Here is a 19739-nt window from a genome sequence, read left to right on the forward strand (position 1 = left end):
TTCTGGTGACCTTTGAATTAGCCATTGGACATGCAGCATTCAGAAATCTGAAATTGATTCAAATCGTTCAGCACACACTGATGATCTTCAGCCATTCTGCTCAGTCTCCTAAATGCAAGATATATAACTTCATCTAAATGGCTGATAAAATTAGCAGTTATGGAAACAAAACAGATCACCAGAACATGACCCCTAAGCAGTCATTGTCACATCTTCATGTCAGGTAGTGGAGATTATTGTAATCAGACTGAAGACCATACACAGTTTTATCTAAATATAAAAGTGCCAACTAACATTATACAATTCAGGGTTAAATGTTAAGGTTTGTTCAAAGGTGTAGTTTTTTAAGGTCACTGTCCCCTGGGCAAATGGCTTTTAAAAATGACATACCAGTCGTGTCACATAAAAAGATAGTCAATAAATTCCAAAGCAAGAAAAAAATGGATACCTAAACTATAAATTCGCTCATTCTTCATTTCATAATTATTTAAAACAAATGCATACAGTACAAGTGACTGTATATATGTATGTATGTATGTATATATACATATATATACATGTATATATATATATATATATACATGTATGTATGTATGTATGTTAAATGTCAGAATATGAATATGAAATTATTTTCTAAACATATAGCTTTAAGTAAGAAAAGATGAATTTAGTAAATGTTGTCACATAAATGTAATTCACTGATAAATGCATGTATATGTATATAAATGTATATAAATGGAACATGAGACAAATACTGACAATAGTTCAACTGCAATAATTGTGCACAGCAATTTTCACCACAAAAATTATCATTGTTTTTATATCATACTGCCTATCACCCACCTCTCCACCCCAAACCACCCTTAATCACATTCACTGGGGCATGACCTGGAAGTTGTATTTGAAAATGTTACAATTTTATGTCTTGTCACACTCGTATGTTCATTTAGTGAAAAAAATTGGAAAATGTCATAAATTTAGATGTTTAAATACATTAACCTGACTCCCTTTTAAGGACCCTAGTTTAAATACATCTGACCATCTGGTCTCATAATGACCTCTGGAGGAAGCATGTGACTTCTGATTCCCTCCTAAGGACCCAAGGGGAGAAAACAATGAATGTTATTTCTGTCTTGTCATTGTTACAATGTGGAAAAGTCAGTAAATACAAATTCTGTTTCACTCTGCAGTTTTGGAGGAGAAAATTTAACGAGCAGAAAATAACATGGACAATTTAATGCACATTTTGATAGATAGCGATGTTTAGGCATGGAATTTCTTACAAAGGGAAGTGGGATACATTTAGTAGCAAATACTACTTTTCCTGAAAGAAAGGTGCATATTTTGCAACAAAGGGAACTTTTTGTTATAAAAAATATATTATGCCAATGAAATGTACAATTTAATTTCTTTGGAGGTAGAAACAGACAGGTACATTGATAAGTTTATTCTACATAACACAAATAGGAAAATTAGTGAAATAAATAGAAAATAATACAGTTCTCAGACTGTGTTTCAGTATCTGTAGAGAGGGTTGAGGGCCAGGGATGGGTGGACAGAGATCTCGGAAACACTTAATTACGCGTATATGGACGCCAATTTTTGATCTGGGACGCAGAAAATCACTGAGGCGGGAGTCCTCCGTACACGTGTAATAGGGTGTGCTACAAAATTCAAAGACTTGCCAGTCCTGCTTCAGCCACCTGCTTTGTGGGAAAATGTGCTGATCAATTAGCTGTGCTGATATGTACAATGACAGAATTCAGTGACTGAAAGACCCATTGACACATATATGTTGCCATTTTATAAGAGTACATAAAAAAAAAGAACACGATGCAATAGCTGGGCAGCAAGTTCAAAGGCTTTGACTGGCGACCGAGTGGGAAAATGTAGATATTTACAGTGATTGAATTCAGAGGCAGAAAGACCCAGAGTCATTTATGTGGTCATTTATAAAAGTACATCAAATAAACAACTTTAGCTTTCGTTATTGTGTTCTTTTCTGAATGTAGCGGAATAAGCAGTGCACGTGACCTCAGAATCAAGACATGTTCAGACTTAGACAAAATGCCATCGTAAGTGGGTGACAAGTCACCTAAAAATGTAAACTTCGCCTTCTTCTGTTAGGAAAGCAAAAACGAGTTCGCCCTGTGATTATTTAAGAGGTACATTGACTAACCATACCAAATTTTTTAAAATGCCCCTTGCCTTAGCCCGGTTATATCAGTAGCTAGGCCTAGTTTTTATATTAATTACACTGACAAACAAACTCTTGCCCATTCACAAAGCATTATGTTTTGATAGCTGATTGACCATTAACCCTTTTCCGAGTATGGTAGCAACTATCAATTTCCTGCATGCTATCCTTTGATGATAAAACATACAAACTTGTGTTTTAAGATCAGAATCGGTGATCTGGATATATATTAACTGCCTCTTATACACTATTTCATCATAAAATTAGTATGAAACTGTAAGTGAACCAGTAGGCATAACGGGAAATAATGGCAGACTTCGCTAAGTCTGGGATGTACCAATTTATTAGACTGTCAGTTTTCTTAAATCATTGGGCAAATATATTCAGAAAAAATATACAAATCATTGAAACCAAAGCCTAGGTATTATTTTATTAAAGATTTAACTTTAAAATGCAAATTATGTAGGTCAGAAACGTATGGGACAATGCTATGTTGTGGAATTCGCGAGATGCGCATTAAGGTCTAAGCTGTTTTTTGACCTGACACGTATTTGCGAAAATACAGGAAAAAACAGCAAATCAGATAATATTTATTTGCATAAAATCACTACAAGTACATATACAAATAAATCATAAATTTGCGATCCTGTCAATGGACTGTTGTAATGAAGCTATATCATAGTGAGTGATTACATTAGGGACTGTCCATAAATGATGTCACGCACCTGGGGGGGAGGGGGTCACACATTTGTGATGATGTGTGACGAGGGGAAGGAATTTGTTTAAAAAATGTGTGACAGAAGGGGGGGGGGAGGGGTAAAAAATCGGCCAAAATCGTGTGACGTCATTTATAGATGGCCCCTTATGAAAACCTCTCATCTAAACGTAGATGCACTCACGTCTGTGTTGATTCTGTAGGAAAGAAGGGACTGCAACTTTTGATGGTGGGACTCCTATTTTTACCAAAATGGGAGTCCTGGACTCCTAATTTTAAAATCCTAGAGAGACCTCTGGGTGGGGTACACAGGGGATTGCATGTGTATGTGGGCGGGGGTTTGTGTAGAAAGGTACTGAGTGCAGAGGGTACAACACTAATGCAAAAGAGGGGAAAGGGCCTGTAATGCTGCTATTTTTTCCATTTTAGCTGGATAAATAAATACATGGAGAGTATCACATTATCGAAAGTATAGTTATAACAATTTTGTCTATCATAATTTAAAAGGGAATAAATAACTCCCCTGATACAGTAGGGTCACCATATGCCATGAAGGAAAAATGTGCAAATTAAAAATGTACTGGGTAAACAAAAATCATCCAGCAGAGTAATGTGAAGATGATATATCCTCCTGGATCCATGCTTACTTTTATACTAATTATCCTCCAATTTGTTTCTAAGGTAACATAAAAATATGAAATGTCAATTTTAAGTATCAATTGTCACCATGAAAGGTCTGAGAGTTACCTATAGCTGGAAATAAACAATGTTTACAAACGGCAGAACATACATGCACACCTATATCCAACTATATTACATATTTGGTTGGATAAAAAGAAGTTGGTTTTTCTACCTTGGACTGAAATGGAGCTATTCATCTTTTTTATGATACAAAAAAAGGAATCACCTGAAATATTTTTTATTGTATGTCAATGAAGAAAACATATATATACAAATGTAAAAATGTTGCATATAAAAATGCACTAAATACATATCTGGGTCAATTATCTCCACATTTCCCTAGAACTATACAAAAATGACAAAACCACAAAAATGAGTGAAAATCCTGATTCAAATTTGACAAAAAAATCAGCAAGCCAGGATAGCCATTCCAATAAAAGAAATAAGCATAACTGAGTAAACAAACTATAACTGAGTAAACAAACTATGTCCCACTTTCAAAAAAATCCAAATGGCTGTGAAGTTGAGGTTATTAGCCATCCATGTGCATGGGTCAGGAAAATCATCATTCTCTAGTCCTGACTGGGTTACGATTGGCAGAGTTGAGTAAAACTTTACCATATGCTCATCCCAGGACTGAGCAGATGCAGATTTGCACCTTGTGAATAAATATAAGGTATTTTCTACCCTTAAGAAGTGAGTATAATCAGCATCACTTAATATTTAGAATGCATCAGTTATAAAATACCTGTGTCCATTTGTCTGCTTGTTGTTAGTCTGGTAATGTCACAAAGGAAACAATTTCATTCTCTTTTACAGTTATCCAATGTGAGCCTTATAATAAAATAGGGCTCAGTCTTAACAGGTCAGTGTTAGGACTGGTCGGCCTGGTGTCAGGATAATGTGACTGGGTGGGACATGATGCTATGTGTCTGCAGCATGATGGCCTAGTGCTAGACATCACTATAAACTGCCACACTGCAGACATCATAGTGATATGACTGAAAAATTGTTAAAGCTACATTAAAAATCCAAATCACTCACAAATACTAAAATGGGTAAATATTACAAACATATTAAGTTGAAGTTCACTCTTAACCCTCAGCTTCTTAACAGTTTTCACTTGTCAGTAATTAAGGCATCCTTTGGGTGAGGAGAAAGTATCCCTTTTCAATGTGCTATCATATATCTTTATCAGTAAGTCAGACCTCTACAAGTCAAAATTTATGTGGTTTCTCATCAGATCAGGCAATAGTATGGTTATCCCTTGTAACCAATACTTTCAAGACAGAAACTGTATTGATAGAGTGTGATGCCAATGGGATAATGCCTGCTGATAATTTTATAAGTACATGTATGCAATTACTTTTTAATTTATAGGTATGTAAATACTCAATTTTTACCACACATCATTTGAACTAGTCCAAACCACACTCACACTGGAATAAAGGTCAGTCCATTTTTTCTGCCTATACCACCCTCCTCCTAGTAGAAAAAACAAGCTGACTGAATCTCTCTTTTTGGAGCAGTTTCCGAATCTCCTGCAGGATGGGAATTCAATAGGTAGCAACCTGATTATTCTTGGAGATTTCAATTTCACATTGATTGTCCCGGAAACCCAAACACATCAAAACTTCTAGATTCCATTAGTGTTTTCAACCTCAAACAGTCAATTAACCAACCTACCCATAAACATGGTCACATTTTAGCCTGGATTCTTCATAGACCTGATGATAATATTCTACGATCCTCCCTTTTATCCCACGAACTTGCATCAGATCATCTCTGCATTATATGCCATACCATCTTGACATATCCGTTCCTAACCCTCCACCTTTATTTGCTACTAAGAGAAACCTCTGTATGATAAATAGAACCAAACTAATGCATGACATCCAAGCAAACCTAACAACTTGCTTACCTCCTACAGCAGAACAACTCGATAACTGCCTGCATTCATTGCTTGACAAACATGCCCCAGCCACCAAGTGCAGAGTATCAATTCAAGTGTTCTCCATGGTATAGCAGTGTTAGGGACCAGCTTTGCACTGTTAAAAGAGACTGCCGTAAAGCTGAGAGGCTTTGGCTTTCCACCAGACTCACTATTCATAAGCAAATCTATGATGCCGCTAAGAAGAACGTCACAAACATAGTCCATGCAGCGAAATCAGCCCACTACAGTACTAAGATCATGGAAAGTTCCAGCTGCAAAGAGCTCTTTCGAGATTACTAACAAGGAACAAATCAACACCACTTCCAACTACCTTCTCTCTAGTCGACCTTCTGGATCTGTTTGCAAATTTCTTCTGTGACAAAGTACAAACCATTAGAGATAAGCTTGACAACACAATTTCAATTGACTCATCACCATACAGTTGGGATACAGAATTTGAGTGGCAAACATTAGCAGCATTTGAACCCGTCTCCATGGATTTAGTATGTACAATCGTGATGAAGAGTGCACCAAAGTCATGTGAACTTGATCCAATTCCAACGTCACTGCTGCTTGAGTGTTTAGATCCAGTACTGCCTCCCCTAACTGATGTTATTAATACCTCTCTCTCATCTGGGGAATTCCCATCATTTTTCGAAACTGTCATTGTAAAGCCTCTGCTGAATAAACCAACACTCAACCATAACGATTTAAAGAACTACCGCCCAGATTCTAATCTCCCATTCATATAAAAAATCTTAGAAAAGGTTGTTCTATCCCAGCTTGTATCTCATCTGAATTCAAAGTCTTTTAGCAATGTACAATCTGCATATATCTCTGCTTTGGATAGCGGAAAGATTACAGTTCTCACCCTCCTTGATTTGTCTGCAGCATTTGACACAATAGACCATGATATATTACTACACCGTTTCCAGCATGTATTTGGCATTCATGATACAGCCTTACTGTGGTTCAAGTCCTACTTGGTCAACAGGACATAAATTGTGTCTGCAAATGGAATACACTCCAGCCCAGTTAATCTATGTTGTGGTTCTCCACAGGGGTCTGTTCTTGGACCTGTTCTCATCATTCTATACACTCAGCCACTCTCAAGTGTCATAGATCATCATCCAGTGTCTCTTACCAATTGAGGGGCCCGGAGTGGCAGAGTGGTCTAAAGCACTGTCCATTACGGATCACTGCCATCTCACCTCTGTCTGCGTGGGTTCGAGTCTCGGAGCCAGCCAATGTACGTATGTGAGAAAGCTTGCCAGTAGCTTCTCGTGGGTCGGTGGTTCTTTCCAGGGTTTTCCCGGGTTCTTCCTCCACCATTAATACTGGCCGCCATCTATAGCCTATTGTGTGCTGGAAAATGGCGTTAAACCCTACAACAACAACAACAACTTACCAATTGAATTGTATGTTGATGACACCCAAATATACAAATCTAGCCACCCAAATAAAGTTGATGCTACCATCCTAGGTGTACAAGAGAAAAACACTGTGACAGCTACATTGTATAAAACAACATGTGTCTTACATATACTGGGGCTGAACAGTCTCACATGGTTAGATCATATTATCTGTAAATGTAGACAGGATGAGAATACCCATGCTAAAGGCAGTTATATGCTGACATCTACACCAGTAACTAGATGTAGTACTAAACATGAAACAGCTCCTAAAGTCTTTGACCTAAATGACTCAGGCAATAAAAAAAATTAACACCCCTCCAGAGTGTCAGGCAATTACACGCTCCTTAAATCATGACCACAGCAGTGATGGCTTAAACCTTAACGATTTCTTCATGTGTGTACATCAAAACACAATTAGGAAATTGGAGGCCCAAATCGAAGAATTAAAGCTACAGTTACATGCTATTAAATCAGCACAGGGAAAGGTTAATGAGCAAATAACCTCATGTGAAGCAGCAATTCAGACAGACTCCCAAATATCAACAGTATCAGATGCTCAGACACAGACAATCCCAGTACCGGCCAAAAGAAAATGTAAAATAACCATGCAAATAAAAACTAATGCCCAAAGTAATCCTGCATTGCAAACAACAGTACCCCCCTCTCAGTCAATGTGTCACACCTGCAACAGCAATAAGTGTACATCCATGGCCCACAGTTCAGACAAGTCTGTTACCTTCACCAACAACTGCATTTCCCAGTGCTCAGACAAATGTGTCAAAATCAACACGAGTAGTTCACACAAATGAAACACCAATTTCAGCACCCATTCCTCCAAGATATGTGTCTGAAATACAATCCAGAGTCCAACACATGACATCACAAGCCAGAAAAGGTAGGACTCGAATAATTGGCTCCTCAATTTTGAAAAGTATAATACCAAGGAGACTTTTTAAAACAGATGTACAGACTCTAAGAGATGCAAAATTCAACAACATTACAGACAGAATAACGAACAGTGACCTAACCAAATACAAACAAATTATTATTTTAGTAGGTGGAAATGATGCCTGTGAGGGAAGGTCACTAAATCAACTCAGAACAGATTTTGAAAGTTTATTGTATGCTGTTAGGTATTGCAGCCCAAATACATGTAAAACAATGATATCAGGACTACCTCCTCGTGTGGACACCAAGGCCAAAGAAATCAATGATCTGATAATTGACCTATGTGAAGACTTGAACCTACAGTACATTCCACAATACACATCTTTCTTTCTTCAGAATCAGGATGTCAACCTTAGCCTCTACCACAGAGACAAAATTCATCTAAGCGGAAAAGGAACCTCTCAACTACTGAGAAATATTAACATGTATGCCCCCATTTTCAAGCACTTTAATGAAGAGTGCTGTCTCTACTGTGGAGAAACTGGGCACATGACACAGGTATGCCATCATGGCAAACAGATCGAGTGTTTCAGGTGCCATAAATATGGACACAAACAAAGACTTTGTCCATCAATGTATACATATTAGGAAGCTGGCAAAGAGGAGAATGCCAACACTTCATTTACAAAAAATCTAAATGTACCCAGTGGGACTCTTGACTCTAACTATTCAATGGACATTACTGTAGATGCAAATGTAAATGGATTTTCAGGGTTTGTATGTGACTTTGAAGATGCTAACATATATAAACATTTAAATATAGAAATAGGATATAAGAATGATAAAAGTAGTATGGAGACAATCTCAGTGAGTACCCCATTGCATGATGACATACATATAATTGATATGAAACTAAATACAAAAGGTTTTAACATAGGTCACTTAAATGTACAAGGTATAGTGGGAAAGATAGACCAGATTAAGTTAATGTTGTCTTCCAAGGAAAATAATACACATGTTTTAGGACTCACTGAAACCAAATTAAATGCTAACCACAATGATGATCCATTTCACTGTCAAGGCTACAATAAACCATTATGTAGGGACAGAGAGACAGCGGGGCGGGGGGGGGGGTCTTGTTGTATACATTAGGGAAGATGTAAATGTAAAAAGGCGACTTGACTTGGAGTCACATGAAACTGAGAGTATCTGGGCGGAAATTTTTCAAAATAATGCAAAATCTTTCCTAGCTGGTTTCATTTATAGGCCACCTTCCTCCAAAGCATTTTGGAATGATAACTTTTTGAAACAAATGTAAAATGTTCTAGCACAGGAGAAAGAAACATATATACTTGGAGATATAAATAAGGACCTTCTCAATACTCAAATAAGGAACAACTGGATGGAATTTATCAAATCATTAGGCCTAGACCAGCTGATAAATGAGCCCACAAGGGTAACAGAAAAATCGAGCACTCTTATTGATCACATTTATACCAACCTACCAGACAATGTGGCTTGTGTTAATGTACCGAATGTTGGTCTTAGTGACCAGTATCCTACTTTTTTGACAAGAAAGGTTAAATGCAAGAAAAATAAGAAAAATACACATAAAACGATCACTTAGTCAGATCGTTCAAAAATTTTAATGAAGAACAATTTCTCAATGACCTATATAAAGTTCCATGGAATATGATCCAAAATTTGGATGACATAGATGAAGCCATGAGGGTGTGGACTGACTTATTCATGGATGTAGTATCTAAGCATGCACCACTGAAAGTACATCGAGTAAAGACTGAAATTCAACCTAACTGGCTTACTACTGAAATCCTAGATGCTATGAAAACACGAGACAAATTCAAGGCTATGGAAAACCATGCACAATATAAAGTTAGGAGAAATAAAATAACAAGTATGATTAAAAAAGCTAAAAAAACTTATTATCAATCATTGCTTGAAAACAAAAAGAGCAACACAAACTCCATTTGGAAAGTCTTCAATGAACTCACCGGAGGAACGCACAAAAAACAGACAAATAAAATTCACTCACTTCTGGTAAATGACACCATAGTCACTGATGAAACTGACATTGCAAATGTTTTCAATGATTTTTTCATCAACATTACCACAAAGTTAAAAGAACCAGTGACAGAAAACAACTTTAATGAACTGAAAAAGTTCTGCAGCAGCAAAATCTCTAAGGAAGTATGTTTCTCTATCCCACCAGTGTCAAAAAACTTTGTTAAAAAATGTCTCAGTGAACTTGATACCAAGAAAGCTACAGGACTTGATCAGATTGGTCCACGACTCATTAAATCTTCTGCCTTTGCTATTGTAGATAGCATAACATTCATAATTAATTTAAGTATTGCAACCTCATCTGTCCCCAAAATATGGAAAACTGCAAAAGTAAATCCTATTCACAAATCTGGTTCTAAGGATGATGCTGATAACTACCGACCAATCTCAATACTACCAAACTTGTCAAAATTGATTGAAAAACATGTCCATGACTCATTCATGTCATATTTAACCAAACACTTGCTGTTACACCCTAATCAATCAGGCTTTAGACAGAACCATTCCTGTGAGACTGCCTTGATCTCCCTAACTGATAAATGGCTTCAAGCACTTGATCAAGGTAGAATAATAGGAACTGTATTTGTAGATTTCAGGAAAGCTTTTGACATGGTGGATCATGAAATCCTTTTTAAGAAACTGAAAATCTACCAGTGTGATGAAAGAACAATTAGATGGTTTACTTCGTACTTAAATGTGAGAACACAACATGTTTACATAAATAATGTTCTGTCTGAACCTGAAACAATTAGATATGGAGTACCACAAGGCTCAATTCTAGGTCCATTACTATTCATTTTATTTATTAATGACCTACCACTTTTACTAAGAGAATCAATATCATCTACAGATCTCTATGCAGATGACACAACATTGTCAGACATCCAAAACACAAAGCATGAGCTTGAAATTTCTTTACAGAATGCACTAAACAAACTGGAAAACTGGTGCACATGTAAAGGCATGGTGGTGAATACTGGTAAAACTAAAATATTACTTATCTCAACATGGCAAAGAAGGACAAATCTTGATAGTGATGAACTATGTCTGACATGGAAGGATACAAATCTGCAAATGGTCTGTCATGATAGATTACTTGGTGTTCTGGTAGATAATAACCTATCATGGACTGAACATATCAAACATATCAGTAAAAAAGTCAATTCAAATTTATGGCTTCTCAGTAGGATAAGACATTTTCTCCCTGAAAGGCACAGAAAACTATTTTATAACAGTTACATACAACCCTATTTGGACTACTGTAGTACAGTATAGGGTAATTCAAATGATAAAAACATAGCAAAGCTGGCACATCTTCAAGAAGGAGCATTTGGGCTAATATCAATCCAGAAAGAAAGCAAGGAAAGTTTAGCTGGTAGGTTAAAAATATTACCTATTAAAGACCGAATCTGTTTGAGAAAAGCCAAATTAATGTACAAGATATACCATAATAGTGCTCCTGAATATTTACAATCACTATTCCAGTATAGGCTACCTGGTAATACTCCCCACCTGCGATCCATGTCTACCAAACAGTATAAAATTCCCAAACCAAATAAGGAGTTATTTAAAAAAAGTTTCCAATACTCTGGAACTCTGCTCTGGAATAGTATTCCAGTTGAGATTAGAAATGCCCACTCTATTTCCTTCTTCAAAACCCAATATATCCAGTGGCTTCAGAGATGCAGCTTAAATAAATTCCTTTGTATGAGGGCCTCAAAGTAGATTAGTTTTTAGCTAATTGTGTTGCCCTCTTTAAATAAGGCCATTATTATAGAGAGGTACATTTCTGATGTGAAATCACGGATGACATGTAACAAGCTGCAGATGAATGATGATAAAACTGAGACCATTCTGATCACAACACAAAGACTTTCTCAGTCACATCCATTACCTCAAACAATAAATATCAGGAACACCAACATAAATTCACACAGTCATTATGAAACCTAGGTGTTACTCTGGACTGTACTCTCACATTGCACCAACATATCATGAACATATGCAAGGCTGCATATCTTGAGCTGAGACGCATCAGCTCCATTCACAAATATCTTTCAGTTGATGCCACTAAAACACTTGTGTTCATTAGTACTGTCTGGTTCATCTCAATATCTACTCCAGAAACTTCAAAAAGTTCAAAACACAGCTGCTCTGATCATACTTTGAGTACCACACTCAGAGCACACCTCCCCGCTGCTCTGTACCCTACACTGGCTATCCATTCAATCCAGAAGCAAACACAAAATTTGTTCTCTGTGCTACGTTTCACCGATGGACTCCAGTCCAACATACCTATCTGACCTCACCCATTTGTACACACCAGCAAGATACTTATGCTCCTCTTCTGACAATCATATACTCATTATTCCCACTATGAAAAAGTCATATGGACAACGTTCTTTTGCATACCAGGGCCCAGCAACATGGAATGAATTGCCCACTGAACTTAGACACAATGCCAGTGATCTCATGCAAGAGTGCTCTTAAAGCTCACTTATTTTGACTGCAAGAACAAACTTAAAGACCTAATAATGTTTCCTACCTTAAATATTTTCTGCATGTTTTTTTATGATTTCTAATTTCATGGTGGGTTGTTTGTGTAATAATATCATTATATGTTTTTTATGTTATAGGTGTTGTCTAATGTTGTAAAAAGCACTTACAGCTTCTAAAGATTAGGCACTATACAAATTCCTCATTATTATTATTATATGTAATTTCTTTTTACAAGAAAAATGTTGTCAACTTACATTTTAAATGAGTATTTTAAGTGTCATCCAATGTTCACATATTGCATGCTGTTGTAATTGATTTATAAAGTAGATAATTTTGAGATAACAGCTGACTGGTGGAGTAATGACAAATCTTCCAATTCACTAAGCCAGTCAACAATCTTTCTTTCTACTGCACGAGTACAAAGATCTCAAGAATGGAGATATGATGTTATCTTTTAGTACAAAAGTTGGTAGAAACTGAGACTGAATTCTTCATTCAAATTCATGTTACTGAGATTTTTCCTGTGAAATATAATTTATAGTGACTGCTTGCAACCTTTAGAAAAGGCTTTGCCTCTCTCTGTAATGAAATTAGTACACTGATTAGCAATGATCTTGGAGCATAAAATTAATGATTCTTTCATCAGACTTTGATAATATGTATTCATTAATGATTGGTATGCACTTTTGCCAGGTTTGGCATGTAATGACTTTACTATCAGAATGGTAATAGACAGGATGGTTGAAAAGGGTAAATCAGGGATACAATCTGGACTGTCACGGATGGAAACATTGAATTACTTTCATCTTTGGCAAGTAATTTTCTTAAGCTCTGACCTGGATAACCTGTGACCACATTCTTTCAAGCACTCTCCAAACCCCTTCTAGTTGGTGTTATTATATAATATATTGAATCCGCTAGTAGTTTGTAATAAATGAGAGGGAAGGTAGTCCTACAATGAAAGACATAGCACATGTTTTTGTTTTAATGCTTGACGCCGACAACATAAATATCAGCGTCGAGGTCTTACATGTGGGACTAGAGGGAAGGGTGAGTCCAAGCATGAATTGTGCAGCATGGATGTAAAAGGTTAAAACCAAAAATAAGATAATGAATAACCTAGTCTATTCAGCCCATGACTGTAGTGTCCTCTATGATCAGCTGTGGCTAAATTATCGGCAAGTAGCTCCGAGTGGCTTCTCTTCGTTCCAACTTTTACCATGCAATCCACGATGAATCTTTTCACCTCATCAAAGGGAACTGCATCCCATTCCTGCGATGATGAATATTTTTTCCCATTGCAAGAAGCAGATATTCTAAAAGTTCTTCCTACATTAATCGCGCACCCGCTTGACCCGAGAACCACTGCCATGTTGTAGTTAATTATAGTATGTTGATTTAAACCTCAATCCGCCCCTTGGCCAGCGGACGGTCACTAGATTTACCGGAACAACGGGAATTACTGGACCAAAAATTAAATTACGAACTTAGGTAGTAGGCCTAGTCGAAAATATAAAGTTATTTGATCGGTACTTTTAATGAATCGCATATTGTGGCGAACATAAAAAAATAAATAATCTTTATCATTAACAATTATTTACATATTTTTACGATGAACTTTAGTTTCAACAAATGATCCATTCTTTTGGAATAACTTCGTAAGTTATTAATTTAAACTTGCTCGCATGTGATACGTCAGACCGCTTGTTGACAGCCACTTCAATACTCGTTGGTTTCATTTTTCAATATAAAGTTGCTTACAGTCTACCATCTTTAACTAAAATATAGAAAACTTGGCGTGTATGTTTTAATGCTCCTAATGTGACACGGTGTATTGTTAAAAGGGTCATACTAAATACTACTTAGCCTGACAAAACCCGACAAAATTGAAAGCCACACAAAGCCAGACAAAACATCACAAAGCCCCACAAAGCCATGTAAAGTCAAATTTTAAAAAAGTGTATTTAGGGGCCATCCATAAATGACGTCACGCGATTTTGGCCGATTTTTTACCCCTACCCACCCTCGTCACATTTTTTAAACAAATTCCTTCCCCTCGTCACACATCGTGACGAATGTGTGACCCCCTCCCCCCAGGTGCGTGACGTCATTTATGGACGGTCCCTTATACTATTGATTATATTGATGAATAAATTAACCAAGCCGAAAGACTAGTTTTCAACATATTTATGCAGAATTACTTGACCAAACATTGGGCGACAAAATTCGAAATAGAATAATGACAAAGTAATAACAAAGTCTGACAAAATCATGTGTAAGCTGTTTATTACTTTATAAATTGTTCATTTAACTTATTATCCAAAGAAAATGCAATTTTTTAATATATCCTAATCACACAAAGCCAGACAAAGTCTGACAAATCCGCACAAAGACCCACAAAGCCTGACAATCATACAAGTCATATTCGACAAGTGTATTTATATTGTAAATTATACTGACGAATAAATTAACCAATCGCATAAGTTTTCAACACAATTATCCCGAATTCACTAACCGAATCAAATTTGGAGGCAAAGTTCGTATTCGAATAATGAAAAAATCGTATGTAAAATGTTTGTTATTTGATTTTTTTAAAAATCATTTGAATGATTATCGAAAGAAAATGCAATATTTCATTATGTCCTAATTATACAAAGCCTGACAAAGCCACACGGGCCCCAAGTGGCCGAGTGGTCCAAAGCGCTCTCCGTTACGGATCACTGCCATCCACCTCTGTCTGCGTGGGTTCGAGTCCCGGATTCGGCCAATGTGGGTATGTGAGAAAGCTTGCCAGTAGTTTCTCTAGGGTCGGTGGTTCTTTCTGGGGATTTCCCAAGATCTTCCTCCACCATTAATACTGGCCGCCATGTATAGCTTATGGTGTACTGAAAAATGGCATTACACAACAACAACAACAAAGCCACACAAAGCCTGACAGAGTTGTGCAAAATCATATTAGACAACATATATTGTAAATAATATTGACGAATAAATGAGCCAATTGTTGTTGTGGGGTTTAACTCCTTTAGACCACTCGGTCACTCAGGGCCCCAATAATAAATGAGCCAAACGGAAGGACTAGTTTGAACATGATTATACTGATAGAAAAAAACGTATTTTAATGTTTGTTATTTTTTGACTGATTGTCGAAACAAAGGTTGACAAACTCAACAAACTTTTCAATGTTTCATAAGAAAGGCACACAAAGCCTAACAAAGTCATACAAAAAATGTTTACTATTGTTGTGTGGTGTTTTTGCCGCATAAATTACAAAAGAAAAATGTTGGATTTACTACGCACACCATAATGAATGACTGGTAATTGGGAGACAAATTCCAAATTCACTGCATCTCAAAAAAGCATACAAAGCCTGACAAAGTCTTAACTGGAATGTTTATTATTTTAAAATCTATATGATAAACTATCGACAGAAATGGTTATTTTTCACACAGGCACACAATGTCATAAAGTGGCATAATACAAATGTGTTAATTGAGTTAAAGATAGTGCGGTCATACTCACCTGCCTGTGATTGTAACAAGCGTTGACCCGTGTTAATGGAATACAGTAGCACTTCACTACCATATAATATAAAAAAAGAATGATCATAGACAAAACAAACAATTTTCTAATCCTGTTATATTTATTTAGATAAATTTTGTATCAATACTACATACTTTCGAATATTATAAGTAATTTCCATGTATTTGCCCGTCGTGATCCTGCCATTATTTTCTCCCAACACTTAACGTAATTAAATATTTTTTATAAATTGACACGAAGATATTTCACTATCAAATAAAAGGAGAAAGAGTAGAATAAACAAATAAGAAAATTATACCTTCATTTGGGAAGATATTTGTACAAACTTACACTAACCGTAATTAAATATTTTAAGAACGTTACAATATTGTAAAAATGTTAAGAATAAAATGTATGAGAAAATGCATGATTTAATACTTAACGTAATTCTCTATAGTTATATATGTCTTTGCGCGTCTTTGCTATGTTTAGTAGGATCGATACGTCTTGGGGACGAAACTTATTGGGGGTGATACTGACCGTAGTCAAAGAAACAACGCGATAATAATTAGAGCTGGTAAGCGCGACAACTTTTGTAAAGGGGTATACCAAAACAAAATATTATATTCTTGCTATTATGTTGAGAAAAAAATAATTATCTTGAGAAGAAAAAAAATATTTCAGCTAAAAAGACGATCACGCTCCCGAGAGAGAAAAATAAATTGGGCTGGATAAAAAACATTTAAATTGAAATTGCACCAAGTAACCGACAAGAATATCGTTCATCATAATGGTATGTGTACACTTACCGTGACACCTACTGAAAGTGTTAATGTAATCAATGATACAAAGTTGCAATTACCGGTCGACACAGTATGGGAAATGTCTTTGGTCCGGGGCATACATATGTAATGTATTTAAGGCTTTGTTGATGTTGTTTGTAAGGGTGCAAAATTCTGTCGATCTATAAAGAGCACATTAATTTGGGCGAGAGAACAGTTAATTAGATTTATGGGGACAGGTGCGTGTTTAAATCGCCATACTGCAATGATTTTTAATGGTTTATGTCGTGAGAGGAAGTGATTTTTAATTAAGCATTCGTTTATTTAACCGTCTGATAGACTGGAAGGAAAATGTTAACTTCGATCTTTGTGTCGAACATGTCAGATTTGATATTGCCCAGAATCAGTTATTTGGAAATCTAGAAGTCAGGCTGACCGCAATTTTGGCGCTTAGTTGTAAAAGGCGGTAGATATATTTAATCCTGATTGGTTACGCTAAATAAGAGGCGTCTTTCCCACACCAAATTTCTTGGGTTTTATTTGCCCCATCGCAAAAGTTAGTCAGTCACGTTTTCCTGCATTAGGAAAAAAATACAGGAGACTTGAGATTGATTTTAGAAGAATTTCTCTCATAAAACATTTATCCGAGGGACCGGATGTCTGGAAAGTCGACGGACACAATTCTGGTGGTAGAAGTGAGCAAAGCTTGAAAGCACAAGGTATTTGCGTCAATATTATGTAATTCGTTGATACCAATAAATCGATTTGCTTGAATTTATTTAATTATATCTGCATGAATTTGTTTGTTTAAATCCGAGGATCAATTTTCTTGTGTTTGAGTTCATCTATCTGAATTCGTACAATGATCTTCTTTCTATAAGTTTGACGAATTGTTTGAATTTGTCGTCTTGATTGTTGTAAGGAATCAGGTATTCTAAGAATTTCATGCATTACTTTAGTTGATATGAGTTACGAGAATCCGTGTGAATTGCCCGATCTTAAATGATTTCACGTAAGATAAATACTTGAGTGCATATTGATTGAAATTAAAGTTGTGAGATTTAATGTATGCTAAAGACTTGAATGTGTGCATTTGCTGAAAATTACGTAGTTAAATATTTAATGAATTTCATTCATTCATTTGTGTAATTGAGACGAGAACGGAACTGTGATGTTAATGTGAGTCAGTGATGAAATAGCCGTTAGAAAGTGCATTAATCTTATGAAAGTAGGTTTGTCTATGGTCTGCCATATTTGGCTTGACCAGATAGCCTTTGGTATCTGTTTGAATTTCGATGTGACGATATTTGACATAACGAGAGGGATGTAATGATATATTCCCAGTAGGATATCTGACAGAAGATTTAGGTTGCTTCTCTGTTTATTTTGAATGGGGAAAAAGCTCCACTGACGTATCCATGTACCTACTTATCCAAGTATCTACGTATCTACATACTTACGTATCCACCTACCCACACAAAGTTCGAGAGCCGAAAGAGGAGAAACAATAGAGAGTTTGGAGAAGAAGAAAAAAGCGAAAGGACCAAGAAGTACAACCGCAGTGAAATTGGAGTGAACAAAAAATAAGCAGGTTATGAAGTTGTACAAGGCAATGACTTCGATTATTCACTCGATTATATGATAAACCAATTCTATTTTTTTTAAAAACAGATTGGCTATTTATATAAGTATATTTGTGTTTGAAATTCGGTGAATGATTTATTTCAAAAGAGAAGTGTATCTTCCTAATGTAACGTATTATTACAGTGGTTTTTAAAAAAAAATGTAATTGATTAAATTGTTGCATTTCATGTACGGGGGCTCGTGTCATTCTGTTCTATATATCTGCTCAGATCTCTTATTTATTCCATCTGTAAGTTTCAAACTTTATATTAATATTTACTCAATCCGGGCAACAACACCGAAGGCGATCACCCTCTAGATAACAATGACCAAATAAATCGGACACCTTGTAAGAAGGTATAATCCACCAATCAACCACACCAGTCAATATCAACACCAATCCCTCCACATTGTTGTATCTTATACCTATTACAAGGTTGTAATAATCGATTATTGTTAAATTTAATATGAAAATATCCAAAGGCCCGTCTCACTCTCTCTCTCTCTCTCTCTCTCTCTCTCTCTTGACAATCGTATCAAGATAAGGGCGAAAATCCAAGAAAAGACGAGAATAGAGGATTTTCGCTTGTGAAATACTCTCTGGACCTATGAAGGATGATGGCAAATGTTAAGTCAAACCGACCAGAGCAAGAGAGAGAGAGAGAGAGAGAGACAGAGAGACAGAGAGACAGAGTTTTTTTTTTGTCTTTTTCGAGCAGAAGCACTAGGCATTTTGGAATTTAAATTCAAATAAGATGTTTATTAAATATAAACAAGAAATATAATTTAGAGAGATGTAGAAGATATCCGATGAAGTTAACACTGAATAACTTTTTTAAAAATTGATATACCAATATTTACGTGTCCCCTAATATTAATAGGCATCATTTTGCATGTTGCATGCTTTTAATTGGTTAGTTATTCAAAGATATACAGGTGTTACATTTTGGGTTTTACTTATCCAAATTAGGAATAATTACAATACTTTCTGTTGTGACTTTGCATGATTTTGTCTGCCCATTTATGATATTGTGTGCCTGTGTGAAAAATAGCAATTTCTGTCGTTAACATATCGAATATTATATATATATATATATATATATATATATATATATATATATATATATATATATATATATATATATATATAATACACATTTTAGTTACGATTTTGTCAGGATATGTGTGCCTTTGTTATGTTTTGTCCAACACTGGCACACCTGTTGAGTTTGCCAACATATGTTCGATAAGTCAATAAGACGTACTTAAAGATACGGCATTTTATTTCTATAGTTTATTCAAGTAACTGATAAAAATACAAAACATTTTAAATATGATTTTGTCTGACTTTGTTTTTATCCAAATTAATTAATCCCCCAATTCGCGATATATTAATGGGGTG

General features: G+C 35.8%; 1 protein-coding gene across 2 annotated transcripts in view; it reads right to left on the reverse strand.

The window, feature by feature from the left end:
• The window catches only part of LOC149807353 (uncharacterized), a 54231-nt gene extending 37396 nt beyond the window's left edge, over positions 1 to 16835 (reverse strand). Inside the window, exon 1 of one of the 2 annotated variants that reach the window (XM_089965780.1) lies at positions 16795 to 16835. In XM_089965780.1, the coding sequence (XP_089821906.1) occupies positions 16795 to 16834 (40 nt within the window). In that variant the 5' untranslated portion in view covers position 16835. Of the gene's footprint in view, positions 1 to 13529; positions 14331 to 16794 lie in introns of those variants that run through there. The other variant, XM_089965771.1, reaches the window with a different exon arrangement.
• Between the last annotated feature and the right edge of the window lie 2904 nt (positions 16836 to 19739).

This window comes from Sinohyriopsis cumingii, chromosome 1 (assembly GCF_028554795.1).
Source record: "Sinohyriopsis cumingii isolate HCF-2022 chromosome 1, ASM2855479v2, whole genome shotgun sequence".
Lineage (NCBI taxonomy): Eukaryota > Metazoa > Mollusca > Bivalvia > Unionida > Unionidae > Sinohyriopsis > Sinohyriopsis cumingii.